We start from the raw sequence: 19,838 nt of genomic DNA on the forward strand, positions 1-19,838 counted from the left end.
ATTTTATCAAAAATATTTTTAAATATAGCGGGATTATAACCAAGCATGATAATAAAAAAACATACATACTCGTGATAAAAATTTCTCATTTAGGAGGAACGCTACTATCCAAAGAAAATGTCCTCCAAAAGAAAATTTGTGTATGAATAAAGTATTATGATTTCCAGATCCTGTATCTAACTTTAGATTTTATTATTTTTCAATTCATTATTTTAATTTATATACTTATTTTCTCAAAGAACTACCCAAGCTCAAAGCGAAAAAAAATTAAAAAATGTATGTTTTCGGGTAGTTGAGACCACTGATCCAAATCGTGAGACCTAGCTTAAGTCATAATACAAACTTTTTATTAAAACACTTCTTTCGTCCAGCGTTTTACCCTTACAAATACTTTATTCTAATAAAATAGTCAACCGTCTTGCGATTTACAATCACTGTCTTCAAATGGGAGATTCCATGCTTTCGGGTGTGTCTTTAGAAGAAACCTCGTCACCAGAAAGAGTAGCCAGACTTGTGATTTTGTGTTTAGCTGCTTGGGAGTCTGATGTACTCAGTACCCCTGAAGAGTCCACCGTCTCCGATTTGGACCGTCTGCAAATTTTGAAAACATGGTGCAATCCTGCAATTTCATCAAATGCACGGTGAAATTTGGTGTTTGTGAAGTAGTAAACGAGCCAGTTGATTGAAGGATGAAGGTGGGCGAAAACAGTGACATAGAGATGAGCCTCGTGTGGAAAAGTATCATTCCTGTCCACCACAATAATGAGGGCGTATGGGATCCAGCACGTGGCAAACACCACGTAAATAATGAACAGAGTTCGGGCGAGATTTATGGAAGATTTTGACGGTTTATCCTGATGTTTTTTCATTCGTTTGGTGCTCTTTTTTACTGTGAGGTAAATATTAAGGTAAGAAAACCCTGTTACGACAACAGGAATCCAAACAAGGGTAACTGAGAATACCACGGTATAGTAATATGTGGCCATCCGATCCCAAATACACTCTAGGCTTTTTCTATCAAAAGAATGGTCACCAATTCCCGCCAAATTTAACAGCACGAGCAGCAGACCCACACAGTATAGTGAAATACACATCATTACACATGTGTGCTTTTTAAAAATTTTGTCATAGTACTGGTGATGACAAATAAAGACGTATCGGTTGAAGCTCATCAGCGCAATGGTGCCCAAAGAATTGACACAGGACATTGTACAACCGTAGGCAATAAATTGACAAAGACCAGGGTAGAGGTTGAAGAAATTTTCGCCTTCCAATTTTGCTAAAAGTAACACATTTTTTTTAAATTATTAATTCAAGTATTTCAGTACAGATTTGTATATATTATTTGAGTGAATTTTAACAAATTGTTATATTCTTATGTTAAATGGTTGTTATCTATTTCAAAAATAGGCAATAGGTATATATTTACAGATTGGATACTTTCTAATTTACCTACCTACTACGCTCATGGTGTCTGCAACAAGAGTTACATACATGTCCGATATTGCCAAATTTGCAATAAAGATTGACTACAGGGATTTCATGTTTCTCAAACAGAGTGCCAACAAAATAAGGATATTTCCACATGTTCCCACTAATCCCGCCAAAATGAGGATAACGATCAGTGAAATCGCCACCCCGGGAGACTCTGTAACAAACTGATAGCGGTCAAATAGTCCCGGGTCCGAAGAATCCGGCAACGTCATATTAACGTCAGAAATATTCATATTTCCTGTTCCTGAGACGAAAAAGTTTTCTGCAGGAGTTAGAATTCAAAAGTCTATTTTTCTACAATGTTCAACGAAAATTTAGATGATCAAATCGATTTATTATTTTTTTAGTAGTCATCGGTATGAACAATCTTGCATTTTAAAGGCCAACGATGAGTTAGTCCTAATATATACTGATAATACCGGTTAATATTAGTTATTTCCTTCTGGTTATGAGTCCAATGTTTTTCGGTGAATTGGATCGAACTGGAAGTGAAAAGGAAACCACGTCAATTATTTGTATGTTTATAATTACATCCATAGAAATGTTACAAGGAAGTTTTTTTTTTCTGAAATCGGTCAATCCTATTCTATATCTTTATAAAAACTATAAGAACCACACCTTAAAGAAATGCGAAAAATATATATTATTAGATTTATATATACATTTTTAGATTGCAGAATTGTAATATTTTGGACTTGTCATGATCCTGGTCCAAACTACACGGAATTCAACTACTCAGAGTAAAAACAATACAAAGTATATCTTTGAACTAAATTTTTAGAAAATGTAAACAAGAAGCCGATACTAGTATTATCAGTTTTGACTAAAGTATGCCCATTGTCGTATGCTTTCCTACTTCATCTTGAACCATTCCTGTTCCTCGTCATATTACCTTAAAAAGATCTTCCCCCACTTTATTCAAGTAAAATATTGAAAAAAGTATACCAATTCTCGGATGCCATGGAGGAGTGAGAATCCCCTGCCGACAGTGCACTTCCACTGTGTGCATTTTGTCATGATCAGGAAAGCGGAGAAACCTGTATGGAAATTTGTGTGTAAATATTGGCCTAACAATTATGAAAAAAAAAGTCAGTAAGTATTTGTTTTAATCATAAATTGTATTTACAGTGAAGAGGTCACTTTATCGACCTTAGAACTTGCAAAAAGAAGACTTAAAACGAAATTGTTGATATTCTTGCTTCATCAGCGTGTTTTTCTCGTACAATTTAATAACATGTCTCAAATCAAACATGAAACCAATTAGGAGATATAAACCCCAAATACAGGGTATATTGTGACATATTTAGCCTATGTTGCTACATAAGTAAGGAAAGTTGAGTAAAAAGAAGTTTAAGTAATCATGTTAATCATAGCATTTTGTTATTAAGTTACCATTAAAATGTTTAGCAGATGTCATCAGACTCTCTCTCTCTCTCTCTCTGGTGTCTTATTTTAAATTTACCGGGATATATCAGGTCGTCAAATGAAAAGAAGTGACTAATATGTCGTCAATATATCGAAATGTCGAGTTGATGGCCACAGCAAGTATTTTTTCTTCTTTTGATAAATTCTGCTTCATATGAATACAAAAATAGGTTTGCTAATTACGGGGAGCAATCAATACTGATAGGAATACCGACAAATTGTAGGATACCATGAATGATTTCACACAAACACACACACACACCCTCTCACACAAACATACACACAAATGGTTTTGCAAATGATCAATGGTAAAGTAAATTTACGAGTTCTATTATTGTTATTTCATTTTGTTATTTATTACTTCAAAGCTTTATGCATTTAAATTTTTTGCACAATTTTTCGAGCGAATAAATCAAATATGCCTGAAAAATAGCATGTTTAGTAAAATTGAATTATAAGCTTTATCGAGAAATGTATATGAAAAAAAATCGCAAACTATTTCAATGAAAGACTTCGGCTTCTATAATATGTGCAATTGTTTTAGATTCATTTCTCCATGATTTTTATAGCTTTCTTTTGATTGTTGATTTTGTGAGTTTTTTTGTGGACAGTAACTAAATCTAGCATTAGTTTTTTTTTTTTGCGGTAAATTAGCGACAAAAGAACCAGTGTCACTTTGATGGATGTGTGAATCCCAATAACAAACTTAAGAAGATAATCAAAATCAATTAGGCTAACAATCTCAACATCTAATTTTGACGTTAAGCTTTAGGGTGCAAAACATTGTTAAAACAATGATAAAAGTCCTTTTGGGATTTTGATTATGGCTTATTCCCTAATTCAACATCTGATAAATACAAATTAATCATACAAAACAGTAATATTCAGCAACTATTCACAGATTTTCACATCTTGATTGTTATTACATTTAAACTTTACCAGATAGATTACAGGAACAACACCTTGCTTTCCTTTAACATTATCCTTTTTCATTTACTTAACCTCATTCTATCACCATTTTAATTTTTGTTCCTTTCATATAAAATATTTATGATTATAAAAGGATAAGAAGAGATTTACAAATATTTAATATTGATATGTATATTCCTTGTAATAAATAATAAACTGTTTAGAAAACATAAAACATTCATTTTTCTTTACATACATTTGATGTATATTTTCCTTATTTCACTTAAAAAGAAGTCCATTGACAACAAAGATTGTTTACATACCTATACCCTACTGTTTTTCCAAAGTAAACATTTAAAGATCTTTAAACGAGTGCATCTTTTGTTTACATGACACCATTTATTTGGTTGCCCCACCCGAGCCCAAAGGGATAATGTCATTAAAAAACCTGGAATCTACACATTATGGAAATACATCAATGTCAATGAAACTTATTAGATTCAAAGCTAAACTGAACAGCAGAATGTCTACAGATCGTTCCCTTGTACTTATTTGATCCGCAATTTTAGTCTTGTCCAGTTCACAACTGGTGTCCTTTATTGAAAGTATGAAAATAGAAAACACACAACTCTGTAATGTAATACATTTAAATACAGTTTAATGTGGTATCGCTATTCTTAAAAACATTGTTTAAATATTTTTTTGTATATTCCCATGCATGCAAAACGTAGATCTCCTATTATGACCCTACTCTGCTCCCTGAAATAGATTTGAACAAATTCAGTTTGTGCTACTTGAAATTATAATTATTACATAAGTAAATAAGTAGTTGGCTCTACTGTTCCTGAAAATACCTTAAAAGATTGCTTTGTAAGTATCATCATGTAAAATTGACAATAGAAAAATTGAATTATCATAAGTTTCTTACAAATACGAAACAGGTATGTTATATTCTGTGGTATCTTTAATTCATGTTCAATGTGTTATATTGAGCTGACATATATGAATGTAAGTACTGATTAAGTAACTATTTTCGCTTAATGATATATTAGTATCCAATCGAGTTAAAGCCGCTTCAGGTTTTTTTCTTTATCTTATGATTGTATATAAACAACAATACAATGTAGATCCCTAAGGGCAATATTTGGTACCAACAGAAATTTTGATAGATTGACAGAAGAAAAAGTCTCCAAAAACAACATTCTGTCAATCAGAAATTCGGGCATCTTTTTTTTATTAGCAACCTCGTAGTATTTGTGTGTACAATGAGATTTAAAAAAAAAAAATTAGCCTTTAAAAGAACTATAGTCCACTCGTTTTAAAAAATACAACAGATGTCTATAATATAAAAAAAAATGATGAAAAGTCGTCTGTTTTGATGTTATTGACTTTGGTCATTTCAAATTTTCTAAAAGTTTCTTGGAGTTTTTAAGTAACCACATCTGATTTACTTTCTATAGTGTTGTACAATAATACTGAAAAATTTTCCTCTGTTAAACAAACTGTACAATGAAAGAGAATGATTGAATAAGAAATCGGGGAAAAAAGATTGATTGATTGTATATATTGTTTAACGTGCCTCTCGAGAATTTTTCACTCATATGGAGACGTCACCGTATGCCGGTGAAGGGCTTCAAATTTTGACCTTTACTCGGCACTCAGGGCCATTGAGCAGTGAGGGATCTTTATCGTGCCAACGCCTACCGCTGACATGGGGCCTCGGTTTTTAAGGTCTCATCCGAAGGACCCGCAACTTTCACTTCAAAGTGCCGAGCGCATAGCGAAGGAACAGTTGCTACCCATTTTATCGACTGGGTCAGTCGCGGCCGGGAAAAAAAGATACCTCTTGATAAGTTACTTGTGTCATCTTAAATGAATTGGTCTCCAAAATGTACTTGATGAATCAAAGCTGTATAAAAGACCACAATGCACTAAGTCAGAAATCTTTAAATTTATTCATGACATTTTAAAATAAGATTAAAACAAACAATTCAATAATCAAGCTCAAAGTCTATTGAGAAAATAAAATATATAAGCAGAGCAAACGCAGAAATATTAGGAAATACGAAGTACTAGTATACATGTATTACAAGAATCCCTATTTATTTTGGTTTACAATGTATATATCTGATGTAATTTACAAAATACATTTCAAAATATACATACAAACACAACATAAGGTATTGTCTATCGCAACAAGGCAACCAACGACGTTATGATGATGTTGGCACTTATTTTTTTAATCATATTTTTATAGCAGTTTTATTATACATGTAATTTATATGAACATGGTCTAATTTTTTTCTTAATTAAATCTGTTTATTCAAGATTTAAGATTGATTAAGTGACGTTTAAGGTTGTTTAATTGCAAGTTCACTCACTTTCTTCCCCCTCACTTGCAAAAAGGGTTGTTACCAAGCTGATTGACTGCCAGACTTGATATAAAGGCTACATAAAATACCAAATGAATGTACATGGAAGTCAAAAGATGGACAGATGCCAGAAAGTAAAATGTGCGAAAGTATGAACTTTTCACGTCGATTTCTCTTAAATCCAACGATATGTACTCTAGATCTACATGTACTAACTTTCAAAAATATTGTTGGAATGCTTCAAAACTAGACGGTAGATAGCACAGATGAGGACTCAGAAGAGTGAAATTTTAAAAAGAGTTACATTGAGAACTGAGCTCACTAAATGGTACTGTACTTCCCATGGTTAATGGCAAAGTCCAGTGTGTCAGATCAGAAAGGAAAATGTGATGTGCATAATGACATAATTATGTAATAAAGAATCTGTGAAATTTGATGTATCACTAAATTTATTTTATTCAGTGGTATAGAAGTTGTGGATAAGAGATCCTTCAATATTGTAGAAAAAAATGACAGTGTCCATGTTTTGCCATGGGAAACCCGAAATAGTTATCGGATCAAAAAGGAAAATAAAAGGTGTACAATGGCAATATGTAACAAAAATTCTGTGAAAGATTCATTAAATTTCATTCAGTGGTATAAGAGGGTTGCATATAAGAGGGACGGACGGATGTACATACAGAAAGACTCAGTGATCGTATATAATATACCCTCTCATTTTTAAAGCGGGGGGGGGGGATAATAAAACGAGTGTGATAGAGATTTGATAGAGATATTGAAAAACTGAAAATGAGTGCCCAAGAAAAATGTCATAACAACTTCGGTACATCTTTGGCTTTTGGCGATAGACAAAAGCAACGTTCTGGTTGTTTAACTAGTTGAAAAAAAAAAATTTGCTGGTCATTCAGCGTTTTTATTTTTACAAGAAAGCCTAACATCAAACTTGTTTTATCAGTGATTTTCAATTTCTAACTTTTTAGTTTTCTACATTTATGAAATTAAAAGTTTATTTATGAAATTAAAATTTTTTATTTAAAACTTTACTGCAAACAAGTTGTGAGGATATTCTAGATCCCTTTGATCCTCCTTAAAGCTCTTCGTCTCACCATCCGCCTGTATAGTTTTAGACGCAAGGATAACAAGAACGCTTAGATCACATTCGGGTCCTTTTAAGGGATATCAAAAGCAAACTTAAAGAGGTAATGCATGAGTAAGCTACTTAAAATTCTTCTAATTATACAATTTTTTAAATGTATAAAATAAAAAGTATCTTATATTTTAAAACCTGAGAAAGTGGTGGCCGGTGCTTTTCCTTCCGTATAGTAACTGCTACCTCCATAGCGCCTAACCCAAACCCTGTCACCAATCGAGAGGTGCATTACCGCTAGATTTGGACCGGCTTTATATTTGCCACCAGATGCAACCAAAGCTAACACTTTTGGGTTACCGTTTAACACAATCTCTGTCATGACATACTTTGTATCGTAGGCTTGAATATTATGAAAAAACACATAATGTCCACTGTCTGGAGCAGTAAAGACCCCTGTGCTCGAGTCGTATCCCCCTCCAATGCTGTACATGACTCTATCAAACACTAACGTCCCACTGTTCCAGGAAGAACTAGCAGAAGACACTCCAGCGGTGAAGACTACTTTTTTGGTTAAATCTGAAATGTAAAACAGTATTGAATTTTAAATAATGTAATTATTTCTAATTTCTACTTATTGCTAGACCATCCAGGTAGTACATTGTGCATATTTTGCAGCTGTTTATGTTTTGACGGATTACAGTTATGTATCAATTAATCGAAAAAGAGGCATAAAATTCAATGAAAATATGAAAGATTTGAGTTTAAGAAAACAAACAATGAATGAAAAACTTGAAGACAAATCAGTATGCCTAGATATAAAAAGAATGCTAGTATAAAATTCAATCAAAAATATGACAGATTATGATTTATTATGGCTTTTTCTTGAGAGGAAGATTTTTAAAGAATATTCCTATATAATGTAAAAGGCAAAAGAAGACAAATCTCTATATACCTAGATATAAATTGCAAAATTTGTATTTCGAAATCTGCAAAGAAAGACATTTCCAGAAAAAATTTGTCTTTAAATCTTGAAAACGGATTAGCAGAAGAAAATTATAATGATTCATTATTTGCAATGTAAAAGCATTTACCACATTGATTGTTCGTCACATTCAATCGGAACACCTCGAGGGCTGACACTGTAGAGGAGAGCTTCAGTTGGTCATACTGATTCTGTTTAAGTTCTGCTTTCATGTTGTCAATTGATGCATTAAAGTCAACTGGAAAAAATACACAAAAGAAATTGTTGACAGATAATGATATATGTACATTCAAACATTCAAATCTCCTGTCAACATTTTTTTAAAGATATATAATTCATGTAAAGTTAAAAGTAGCGAGAATAAATTTACAAGAAATGTTTAAATAAAAGCAGACACAAATATCTTACCAAAGATAGAAGACAAAGCAGCATTCTGTGAATGTTTCAGATCAGTTACTGACCGCGATATCTTATTGCTGGCTTTCAGCAAATCACTATTCATAGTTTCCAAAGAATTGTTAAGTTTTGTAGATAATTGTTCATATTTTCTCTCTATCATTTTAGGAATACTTTTGTCTAATTCCAGTGTATGTTTATTTAAATCCAAAAGGGTGACTGAAAGGTAACGAACTTCAATTTTCAGATCGCCAAGTACCAAACTCGTATTTTTCTCAAATTCTTTTCTCCGCTCCTCAAACTGTTCTTCAAATTCTCTCAAATTCTCGTTGATTTGCGTAAAGTTTTCTTTGATAGTATTGAAAATATCTTCATATCTCTTATTTTCAAGTTCAAGTTTCTGGTTTTCACGTTTAAGTTTATTTACTTCCTGTTGCAGAGTCGCCATTTTTACACGATTTATTTTATCAATTTCTATGTCTGTTTTCTGTTGTGCAGACTCCAGAGTCTCCATTTTCTGCTTAAGTTCGATCATGTCCTTCATCAATGCATGAACATTCTTTACTAGAGCCATTCTGATGATCGTTTCTTGGTTGAGGAGCTGTCGGAAAACGTCGACATTTTTCGACTCCAGTTCGCCCATGTCTAGTAGAGACGAATTGCTGTTGTCTGTGAGTACGGAAAATCCATACGTCTGCAGAAGGGGAATCAATGCAAGTAAACATACTTGTTTCATGTTGAAAATTAGGTAGTAGTCACTTTAAGCATTTTGAGTTTGCATTAAAATAAAATCCTCACGAAAGTGCCAGCCCTTTATATTTCATTAATGTCAGACACATGACTATCTATTCATGCACGGATTGCTTTAAATCTTTGATATGATAAGATGTTAGTCTTAATCATGAGCAATGATTTTTTATAGAGAAATTATCCCATCCCTTAAGATATTTTTTTTCATTAAATGAAGCATATGCTACGTGAAATCATTTACCTTATAATTCCATTAGTTTTGACTTAATTTTGAACTCTTAGTACTAAACTTATTTTTATTTTGTATGTAAATTTTTTTCTGCTTTTTAATACCGGTATACCATAATATATATTCAATATAAACAAAAGTTGGAAAGATCTTATATACAAAACAAAAAGAACTTTGATACTCTGATTTACATGAACCATTAAGCTTCACTAAGGATTTTCTTTTCCTTTTTTAATGCTCAAATTCTTTTAGATGTAAACGTGAAAAATATATATATATGTGAATATAGACGTAATATTTTAATATAAGAGATGTGCGTTAAGGAACAGGAGAACATAGAATTAAACAATTTGAATCTATAGTTAAAAGTGATTTGATTTACAATGGTAAAAACGTTGATGGAGTATGGTATACTTATAGGTTAACGATAGTAAACTGTAGTTATAACCAAAGTATTTTGTTAATGCACATGTGTAAGTTCACCTGTGTTTTACAGATTAATGTACATGTATAATGAAATTCTTGTAACCCAACCTAAACCAGCTGTTACATTATTGTCAATATCTCTATCATGTCTATATGTACTGTACTTGCTGATACTTGTATAACAAGTGTGGTAACAATCTTGCTCCTCAGGATAAATATGACATCATGGAATTCGTGAATTTACTCACCTTGTTATTGGTCATTTGCAAAATTTTGTTAAAAAATTCTGATTTTACACACAAGTACGCTGAAGTTGATATTTTAAAAAAATGCGTGAGTTTCTGATTGTAAATATATGTGTGGTTTTTGGAGACCAGATTTTCCAACAGTCTATTGGAATTTCCCTGGGTACCAATTGCGCCCCGTTCTTACCTAATTTTATATTCATTTGTCTAAAATCTTATAGTGAGATAGACAGTAAAATGGAATAGCTGTGATGTCAATAAACAGTAGTGAGACATTAAAACAGCGGTGATGTAGAGCCAAGTGGTTCCAGGCTGGGACCTGATCTCCCTTAGCCAGCGCACCTCTGGAGGCTGTAGTGGACAGCGCCGAAACAGCCGATAAAGGAAGATCCACCTGAGGATGGAACCATGCATCTTTCCATCAGGGTGTATACAAGTAATATTATCTGGAAAACCAGTGAGAGCCGGGAAAGTCTATATGACAACTGAGAAAAGTTTAGTGACAACCTGGAGAGACAGGAGACAATCAGTAGTGACTGGGATCAGGGATGTGGAGGCTCAGCAGGCCAAAGTACAACTTTTGTGAGGAAGGACCCATTTCATCACGTTATGGACAGATACATACTTAGACACCCCTGAGGTCGCGGGAGAGCGGGGGAGGATGAGCGACCTGTTGGGATGGAAAATCAGGATACAACCAGGCAACGAAAAACGATGACGATTACTAACAGCGGAAATGTATGCAACTGTGGGAAAGAATGAAGAATGCAAACATCAAATGGGGCTTAAAATCCACATGGGGATTATGGGATGTGAACCAGATCAGCAGCTAACACAACGCACAGGGCAACTTGTTGAGACAGAGGAGGAAGTTGTTCAGGACGAAAACCACAGGGACCCCAGCCTCCATGTGTTAGGAAATAACGAGGCTTCAAACAGTGAAAGCCATGACAACCAGGACAACAACCAACTGCAAAGCAGCAATCAACAGCAAGAAGAGATGTGAGACAACAGGGTTACTGACAACATTATAAGAAAGAGGAAAGTGAAATGGTCAAACGGTAACAATAAAAGTGAGAGAACGGTTTGATCAAGATGTGGATGCAATTCTGAACACAACATATACAGCGTAGGCTATAACATCAATTATACACAGCATAGGTTTGGCGCAGAACAAAAGAAAAGGTCACCAAAAGAGGGAAGGAAGAACAGGAGAGAGAAGGGGGAAATAGGTAAGATGAGAAGACCTGTGGCAGCTTCGTAAGCAATATAGGAAGGCTGGAGAAGAGGAGAAACCAGCTCTATAACAGTTACGATATAACATCAGGGAACATCTCAAGATAGCAAGAAGAGCAGAGAGAAGCAGGCGTAGGATGAAACAGCAAAATACGGCAAGAGCAAGATTCATCGCAGGCCCATTCCAGTTTACATCACGATTGCTAGGAAATAAAGGTTCCGGATCATTGGAATCTTCGAAGGAAGACGATGAGAAGTATTTGAGGAAGATTCACAGTAATCCACACAGGGAGGAAGAGTTAGGGGAGAGAGAGAGAGAATTACCAACAAAGCTAAAAGAAGTGTGAGATGTAATTCAGAAAGCTAGAGCAGCATCAGCACCAGGACCAAATTGGGTTCCGTATTAAGTTTATAAGAACTGTCAACGGTTGCCAAAGCGCCTCTGGAAACTGATAAGAATTGTTTGGAGGAGAGGTCGATTGGCAGATAGCTGGTACATAGCAGAGGTCTCTTTTATTTCCAAAGAAGAAAATCAGAAATACAGAAACAATTTAAGACAATATCATTCCTGAGTTCTGAACGTAGAAGGGAAAATATACCTTGCAGTTTTAGCGAGGAGAATGTCTAGCTAGATGCTTGGAAAATCAGTATATTGATATTGCTGTGCAGAAGGGAGTAGTACCCGGAGTATCAGGATGTATTGAGCATACAAGTGTACTGACACGGATAAAACGGGAAACCAAGGAGTCTAAAGGGCAGTTATCAGTCTTCTGGCTGAATCTAGCAAATACATATGGGACAGTTCCCCTTAAACTTGTTGAGCTGACACTCGAAAGATAGCAGAAGACAAGGGCAGTTTTAAAAGACTATTTTGACCATCTTCAGCTGAGACTTGCAGTACAGGATTACACATCAGCATGCCAACGCCTAGAACTCGGTAAAGTCACAAGATGTTCCATATCCGTAATCCCGTTCTCAGCAGCAATGAAAATGATAGTCAAGTCAGTAGAGAAGAAGAGCAGAGGGCCATGGATAAAGTCCGGAGTGCGCCAACCACCTGGCAGAGCATTCGTGGATGAAATGACAGTTACAACCAAGACAATTACTGAAGTCAAGTGGACAATACAAGAACTTGAATCAGCTATCACTTGGGCAAGAATGAAAGTAAAACCAAACAAATCCCGTAGTTTAGTTCTAAAGAATTGAAAAGTAAAAGAAGAAAGATTCAAGATTGATGAAGATGCAATACCAACAGTCTCAGAGAGGCCAGTAAAGTGTTGAGGGCAAATCTTTAATGACACATTAACAGACAGGCAAAATGTGCAAGAAACATGCAGATAGCTGGATGATTGGATGAAAACTGTGGATAAAAGTGGAATGCCCGGTAAATATAAAGCATACATTTACTAACAATGAATACTGCCTCGCTTGCTATGGCCGCTGTTGGTGTACCAGGTACCAATGAGCACTGTAGAAGGGATGAAAACAACTGTAAGCAGATACCTGTGGAGATGGCTGGGGGTACCTCAAAGTTTCAGCAGCATTAGTTTATATAGCTCTGGTACTAAGCTACAGTTACCTCTAAAGTCAATTACTGGGGAATTCAAGGTGAAAAAGGTGTGTTAACACTTAATGTTACAGAACAGCAAAGACGATAAGGTCCAAACAGCAAAAGTAGATACTAGGACGGGGAGAAAGTGGTCAGAAAAGAAAACTATAGAAGAAGCAGAATCCCGCATGATATACAGCGACATTGTGGGAAGACTGGCAATAGGAAAGCAAGGGCTGGATGTCACATCAACAGCAAAATGGGGGCATCTTCAATGGAAGAGAAACGCATTTTGGTGCAGAGAGAAGTGTGTGCAATGGGGCAAGATGCAAGAATGGTGAAAGCAGTTGGAGTGAAGAAACAAGGTAGCTGGGTGAAATAGGAAAACGCATGTCAAGTGAAATTTGGTTGGAATGATATTTGGAAGACAGAACCACTCAGACTTCAGTTTAAGCTGAGATCAGTTTATGATGCTCTTCTCAGCCCAACTAATCAGGTAACATGGGGAGTAACAGCTGATCCAAAGTGTGTCCTCTGTGGAAAACCAGCAAACTTGGAACACATATTATTAGCATGCTCAGAGGCTTTGAAAGATGGGAGATACGCTTAGAAACATGATAGAGTCCAAGCCAGTATATCTTACACCTTGGAGAAAGGTATCATAAAGCCAAAGAATAAAGAATAACACAGAGGGCCTGAGATTTGTCAACTCTGTCAAAGAAGGTGAAAAAGGACATAAAGGTAGTGTTGAAGGAAGTGGTCTGATGGGGACAGCAACAGAGCGGCAAATGCGGGCAGACCCCAAGGAAAGATTAGTATTCCCATCTGAAATACTAGCCACAAACAAGAGGCAGGATGTAGTCCTTTGGTCAATGGCTTCGAGACAGACAATTATTTTAGAATTAACAGTGCCATGGGAAGATAAGATGGACGACGCGTATACGAGAGGAAAAATCTAAAGTATCAAGACCTTCTGAAGGATTGTCAACAGAGTGGATGGAAGGTCTGGTATTTTGCAGGGGAAGTGTGTTGTAGAGGATTCGTGGGGCAGTCTAAGGGACCAAAAATGATTTAGTTCTGTTTATGTCGTGTTACAACGCACTTTGAAAAATTACGCACTTTGAAAAAAAATTTCAAAGTGCGTTAAATTTGGGACCACGCACTTTGAAAAAAATAAAATTTCTTTTCAAAGTGCATTAATATCGACCATATTAACGCACTTTGAAAAAATGTGTATGGATTGGTCAATATTCTTGCAAATCGTAGGTATGATAAATAATTGAATCTTTTTGATAACTCTTCGGTGATGAGGTTACTTAATTCAGGATGTGAAAGTGAGCGATTTTGATTTTTCTATGCTTTGAATAGAATTTACACTTTAATCTGTAAAATTTACACTTTAATCTGTAAAATTTACACTTTAATCTGTAAATTTTACACTTTAATCTGTAAATTTTATACTTTTATCTGTAAAATTTACACTTTAATTTGTAAATTTTACACCTTATTTGTTTATTCACATAGTCAATTTAGCAACTACACACATTCCCAGTAGCACATTTTAAAGCCAAAAGACCATTAATCATGCAAGATAATTACGGAAACGTAATATCAATCTGAACTGCATATAAAAAAATCTTTGAGATATATATTTTTACTTTTCGTTACACTATAGTAAAACTAAAGAAACACATGTATATATACTGAAACAAAAGCAGATCCCTGATATCTTATGCTGGGTAAAATTACGAGACCCATGAGGAAATAGTTTTTGTTTATCATATACTAATAAACAAGTACGAGTACATGTAAAATAAAAATATACAAACAATTGTAAACATCTCAGTTTAATACTTTTTCTCAAGTGTCAGAGGTAAAACATCACAAATCGACCGTTCGATCATAACCTATTGCAGTTCATGTTGTTCAAAATAAAGTGTAAAATTTACAGATTAAAGTGTAAAATTTACACTTTAAAGTGTACAATTTACAGATTAATGTGTAAAAAAATTAAAGTGTAAAATTTACAGATTAAAGTGTAAATTTTACAGATTAAAGTGTAAAATTTACACTTTAAAGTGTAAAATTTACAGATTAAAGTGTAAAATTTACACTTTAAAGTGTAAAATTTACTGATTAATGTGTAAAATTTACAGATTAAAGTGTAAAATTTACAGATTAATGTGTAAAATTTACAGATTAAAATGTAAAATTTACAGATTAAAGTGTTAATTTTACAGATTAAAGTGTAAAATTTACAGATTAAAGTGTAAAATTTACAGATTAAAGTGTAAATTTCACAGATTTTAAAAAGTGTAGAAATTAAAAAAAAGTAAAGTGTGCAAGTGGCACTAATACGCTTCCGTAATATATAATTTTCCCAATTACTAAATTCTAAGTTTAGAATTTTTTGTTTTACATATTTTTTTTCAAAGTGCGTAATAAGTCCCCGTGGTAAAAAAATGTTTATGAACACTCTTAACGCACTTTGAAAAAAAAATTCAAAGTGCGTTGAGTGTGTCCCAAATTTAACGCACTTTGAAAATTTTGTTTATTTATAATAAAGACTAAAGAGCGTTGATTTTGTCCCAATTTTAACGCACTTTCAAAAAATTTTTCAAAGTGCGTAATTTTTACAAAGTGCGTTGCCACAATGCCGCATTGTCTTTTAATATCTTTTTCCTGGAGAAATAAGGCAATTTCATTTTGCGTCTGTATATTCTTTTAATTTTCATTCCAACGGCGCACCGTACACAAACACCCGTGACAACAATGTCATCAGACTCGGGTAAGCTAGACTGTGAATAAGATTTAGATGGTAAAAATAAGTTAACAACAGATACTGAGATAGGTCATATTTACTTATCAAATATTATAAACTGAAACTAGTGTTGGATGAACACTCTATGAATGAAAACCCACTTTCCTTTTGTAAATTTTACAATCAGGAACTAACAGTGAATTTAGAATATTCACCTCTCCATATCAATAGCTCGAAAAAAATATATGTTTCTCTCTAAACATTATTAATCTTTAAAACATTTTGTAAAATTATATTCATTTTTTAATACACATAAAAAGAGACAGTAAAGTTTTTTTTTTTTCATTTCTCAACTGTACATAGATTGTGCAATAGGGAGTATGGAAATTCAGTAGTGCAACTATTTCAAACGTTTTGTATAACATGATAGGCAGGGAATCTGATATTTTGCACATGTATTTATCACTTGTTATAATTTATTTTTTTAAAATATTTGTTTTCAACTAATTTCATCCACAAGCAGCTGTCGAATGGATGGTAACCCACCTACCCACCCCCCTTTCGGAGAAATTTTATTAGACAATAATTTATTCAAAGTATATGAATTCCTTATCTATCATACCTATATTTCCATCTCTGACATCATTTTCCTTTTTTAAAATATTTTCCTTCAGTAGATGTATGTAAAATCTCCTTAGTAGTACATGTCTTACTAATAAAAATTCTTGGATGGTTGGGTGGGGGTTGGGGTAACAATCATTTATAAGTTTCTGTGGTTTCATCTCATATTCTTCAAATAACGTATAGCCAGAATATTGTTTTTTGATAGCCTCCTTTATTGTACACTGTGCTTACAGAATTTGTGACCATAATATATTTGAGAAGAGCAACTTAGTATCATCCAGTCATGTTTGTGTTTAACTCCATAAATGTCTCAAAGCTATCTATGATAGTCTGTATCACCCAGATGTTTGTGTTTTCCTCTACAGACTAAAGAGCAACTCTCCCCAATAAACAATATCTTGTTGAACTCTATTCTTTTACAGAAAAAAAATTACTGTATATTTCTGATATAATTTGATTATTAATCTATTGCAGAAGACTCTGATACACCATGTTTCAAAATACTACAATCACTCAGGAGAAAAGAAACAGTATCTGCAGCACCACCAAGCCCAAGTCTCATTCATCGCATAAAAGACAGATTAAACAAAACTGTTATAACAGTGAAGGGCAAAACGCTAGACTTGGGACAGCTTAATATAGCTGAAATTGAAAAACTGTGCCAAGAATGTCCAGATGCAGGTCTTGTCCAGAAAATTTCCCTCCATCAGACAAACTTAACTTTCATATCAGGATCACTAGCGAAATTTAGAAACATTGTTTATCTGGACTTTAGTCACAACAAAGTAAAATTTATATCTTGCCAACTGGCAGAACTGACAAATTTAAAAGTTCTTGATTTATCAAGCAATGAAATTGAGGATATTCCTTTGACAGTTTTCTTATTAACATCACTTCGGATCTTAAACTTGGAGCACAATCAAATACCATATTTGCCAACAGAACTTTTGGAGTTGGAAAATTTGGAAGAACTGAAATGGTTAAAAAATCCCCTTCTTTCACCTCCACCTCATGTCTGTGAATGGGGATTGGATGCCATTTTTGCAGCGCTTCGTGATCAAAAGGCAAAAACAGATCTTCTTCGCAACTGGAAACCGTACTATTCAGAACATAAAATAGAAATGGTGCCTTTGTTTAAACTGTGTGTGGAGAGCATTTTATGTCACAGACTAGATTTTACCTCTATGGATACTATACCCACGTCAATAAAGAAATACCTGACGATAGCCAAGTCTTCTAGTGAGAGCAGATTACCTCCCCTACAGAAATGTGGCAGATGCTTGGCTTATTTCAGCCAGAAACACCTGTTTCTTAATCATGAATGCAAAATAAAACCGGTCAAACAACAGTAAACAGTTCTCCAATGTGATATAATTTAAAAAGTAAACATTGTCTGTTACTTCTGAATAATGGTTACATTTTTATCACATATTTTTTCACTGACACCTGAATTAAATGTTTAAATAATATATTATCGGACATTTCAAGAGAGAATACTCTAAAATTTAGAAAATGGAAAATATATTTCTGTGTTTTAAAAAAATCACCATTGGAAATTTAATTTTGAAATTATGGGTGATCAGAAAGACCATGCAGTTGTTAGCACAGTATTACTGTATAAAAAGATACCCCAGGTAATATTCTAAGGGCTAGGCATATACATGTATGCATTTATCAGAGTGTCAATCATTTTTCTTTTTCTTCAAATACATGCAAATGGTCATCCCAACAACTATTCATGTAAACATAAAAGAATTAATAATCTGAATTTTTACCAGGGGGACTGCTAATACTGGCAAATGTGTAATGAATCAAAAGAAAAATAAGCATCATATATTACTCATTTTAATATTTTGATAAGTGCATCAAAATCATAATTCATACTTCAAGTTTCCATATGTCCATATAATTAAAGCCAACAAATGCAAACAAAACATCTCTTCTACAGTATTTTTTAAGATTTTAGTGTTATAATTTGCTAATCATAATTCATTTTTTTCCTACATGTACCCACATTGTCTACATGCCTGTAACTGAAGCCCAAAAAATGGTGAACAAAACCACACTGCTATTATTTTGAATTTATATTATTATTTGCAAACACAACAGTATCTTGAACATTTATGAATGCTTTGTTAACATTCAGTTTTTTAAAGAACATACATTGTTGACCATGATGTGTTATTTACTTTGGTACTTTGAATTAAAAATCATTGATTGAACAGTATTTTTTCTTTTATATTTTATACATCATCATTATAGCACAAAAATCTTTGACATTACATGTACTAAACATGACAAAAATCAGACTAGTTAAAGAAGATAAGAATTGATTAATTCCACAGAGGGAAAAAAAAACTATATCAAATCAAAATACTTTTGAAGTGAAAGCAGTGTGAAATGTGTTGGATTTTATTTTTCAAAAAAACTTGTACTTCAATGTATGTGTAGTTCACATTGGTTATTGAAATACTGAATAAATTTTGCTAAACATACTGTATTTTTCTCTAATCATTTTTCTTAACATCAAAAGTATGCACAAAAAAAAATCTTGGTAGTTTATCTAACTTATACAATTTTGTACCTAAACAACTCAGAGTAATTAAAATATCAAATTACATTGTATATCTTGCACAAGGAACTACTTCTGAAAAACTGCACTCTCCTGTTTTTCTTTATATAAAAAATCACACACTAATCTAATTCTGCAAAAATCTATATAATATTCCTTTACAGCTCAAAACTTAAGCTTGAGTGACATTTGATTTTAGAACAATATAATGTACTTTAATACTATTACATGTTAATGCATGCAGTATTGTTTTAAAAAAATAAAAAAAAAATTCAAAGTATACATCTCAAATTGTACATGTGTATGCTCATGGAAACTTGTTGAATATATTCCAGCACACATGGTTCTTTCTACATGTATATTAATGCCAAATTTGAAAATATTTCTTGTATGTAAATATAATGTAATACATTTCAAATGCCATTAAAAATGAGAAATCTCATTGATGACTCCTACTTGGGGATAAATTTGTTATAATTTGTTACTACAAATCATCAGGGTTTGATTTTCGAAGACAAAATTGTATTTTTTTTTATCGTTATCATATCTTTCAGGTAAGTGACTGCCAAAAAATTGAATTATGTCTGAGAAAAAAAACACCAGACTCAGCAATACTGATGACAGTTCTGTAGACTCTTTAGTACTCTGGTATAATGTTTTCTAGAAGGTAAAAAATATGACAAGAAATTATACAGAAATCTTAAATTCTTATTAAAAATATATATATACATGTAGTATCTATTATTTTCAAATAAAAGATTTGTATAGCATTTCAAAT

The 19,838-nt window shown here is 33.3% G+C and overlaps 2 protein-coding genes and 1 pseudogene across 4 annotated transcripts; 1 reads left to right on the top strand and 2 right to left on the bottom strand.

The window, feature by feature from the left end:
- Positions 1 to 333: 333 nt before the first annotated feature.
- LOC134265739 (melatonin receptor type 1B-A-like) lies at positions 334 to 1,934 on the bottom strand (annotated as a pseudogene).
- LOC134265742 (uncharacterized) lies at positions 1,858 to 18,353 on the top strand. 3 transcript variants are annotated; one of them, XR_009991808.1, is made up of 3 exons: positions 1,926 to 1,998; positions 8,837 to 8,894; positions 16,963 to 17,096. XR_009991808.1 is itself a non-coding variant. In XM_062747963.1 (2 exons), exons 1-2 carry the CDS (start codon positions 15,876 to 15,878, stop codon positions 17,838 to 17,840), a joined length of 894 nt encoding a protein of 297 aa, XP_062603947.1. In that variant the 5' UTR covers positions 15,860 to 15,875; the 3' UTR covers positions 17,841 to 18,353. The 3 variants fall into 3 exon arrangements, 1 of the variants encoding a protein (XP_062603947.1); XR_009991809.1 differs by lacking the exon at positions 8,837 to 8,894 and having other exon boundaries at positions 1,858 to 1,998; positions 16,963 to 17,103; XM_062747963.1 differs by lacking the exons at positions 1,926 to 1,998; positions 8,837 to 8,894 and adding an exon at positions 15,860 to 15,891 and having other exon boundaries at positions 16,963 to 18,353.
- Positions 7,246 to 9,411, bottom strand: LOC134265738 (probable protein phosphatase DDB_G0282105). The gene is made up of 3 exons (XM_062747961.1): positions 8,681 to 9,411; positions 8,382 to 8,510; positions 7,246 to 7,866 (listed from the first exon to the last, which is right to left on the bottom strand). Exons 1-3 carry the CDS (start codon positions 9,402 to 9,404, stop codon positions 7,472 to 7,474), a joined length of 1,248 nt encoding a protein of 415 aa, XP_062603945.1. The 5' UTR covers positions 9,405 to 9,411; the 3' UTR covers positions 7,246 to 7,471.
- Positions 18,354 to 19,838: the final 1,485 nt, after the last annotated feature.

This window comes from Saccostrea cucullata, unplaced genomic scaffold (assembly GCF_032062105.1).
Source record: "Saccostrea cucullata isolate Sc308-1 unplaced genomic scaffold, CSIRO_AGI_Scuc_v1 ctg1232, whole genome shotgun sequence".
Lineage (NCBI taxonomy): Eukaryota > Metazoa > Mollusca > Bivalvia > Ostreida > Ostreidae > Saccostrea > Saccostrea cuccullata.

Coding starts and splice junctions, on each gene's coding strand:
- LOC134265738 (XM_062747961.1), bottom strand. CDS start 9,404: ATGAAACAAGTATGTTTACTTGCATTGATTCCCCTTCTGCAGACGTAT. Junction 8,511..8,680: donor TGCTTTGTCTTCTATCTTTG/GTAAGATATTTG, acceptor TATTTTTTCCAG/TTGACTTTAATGCATCAATT. Junction 7,867..8,381: donor TGTGACGAACAATCAATGTG/GTAAATGCTTTT, acceptor TTTACATTTCAG/ATTTAACCAAAAAAGTAGTC.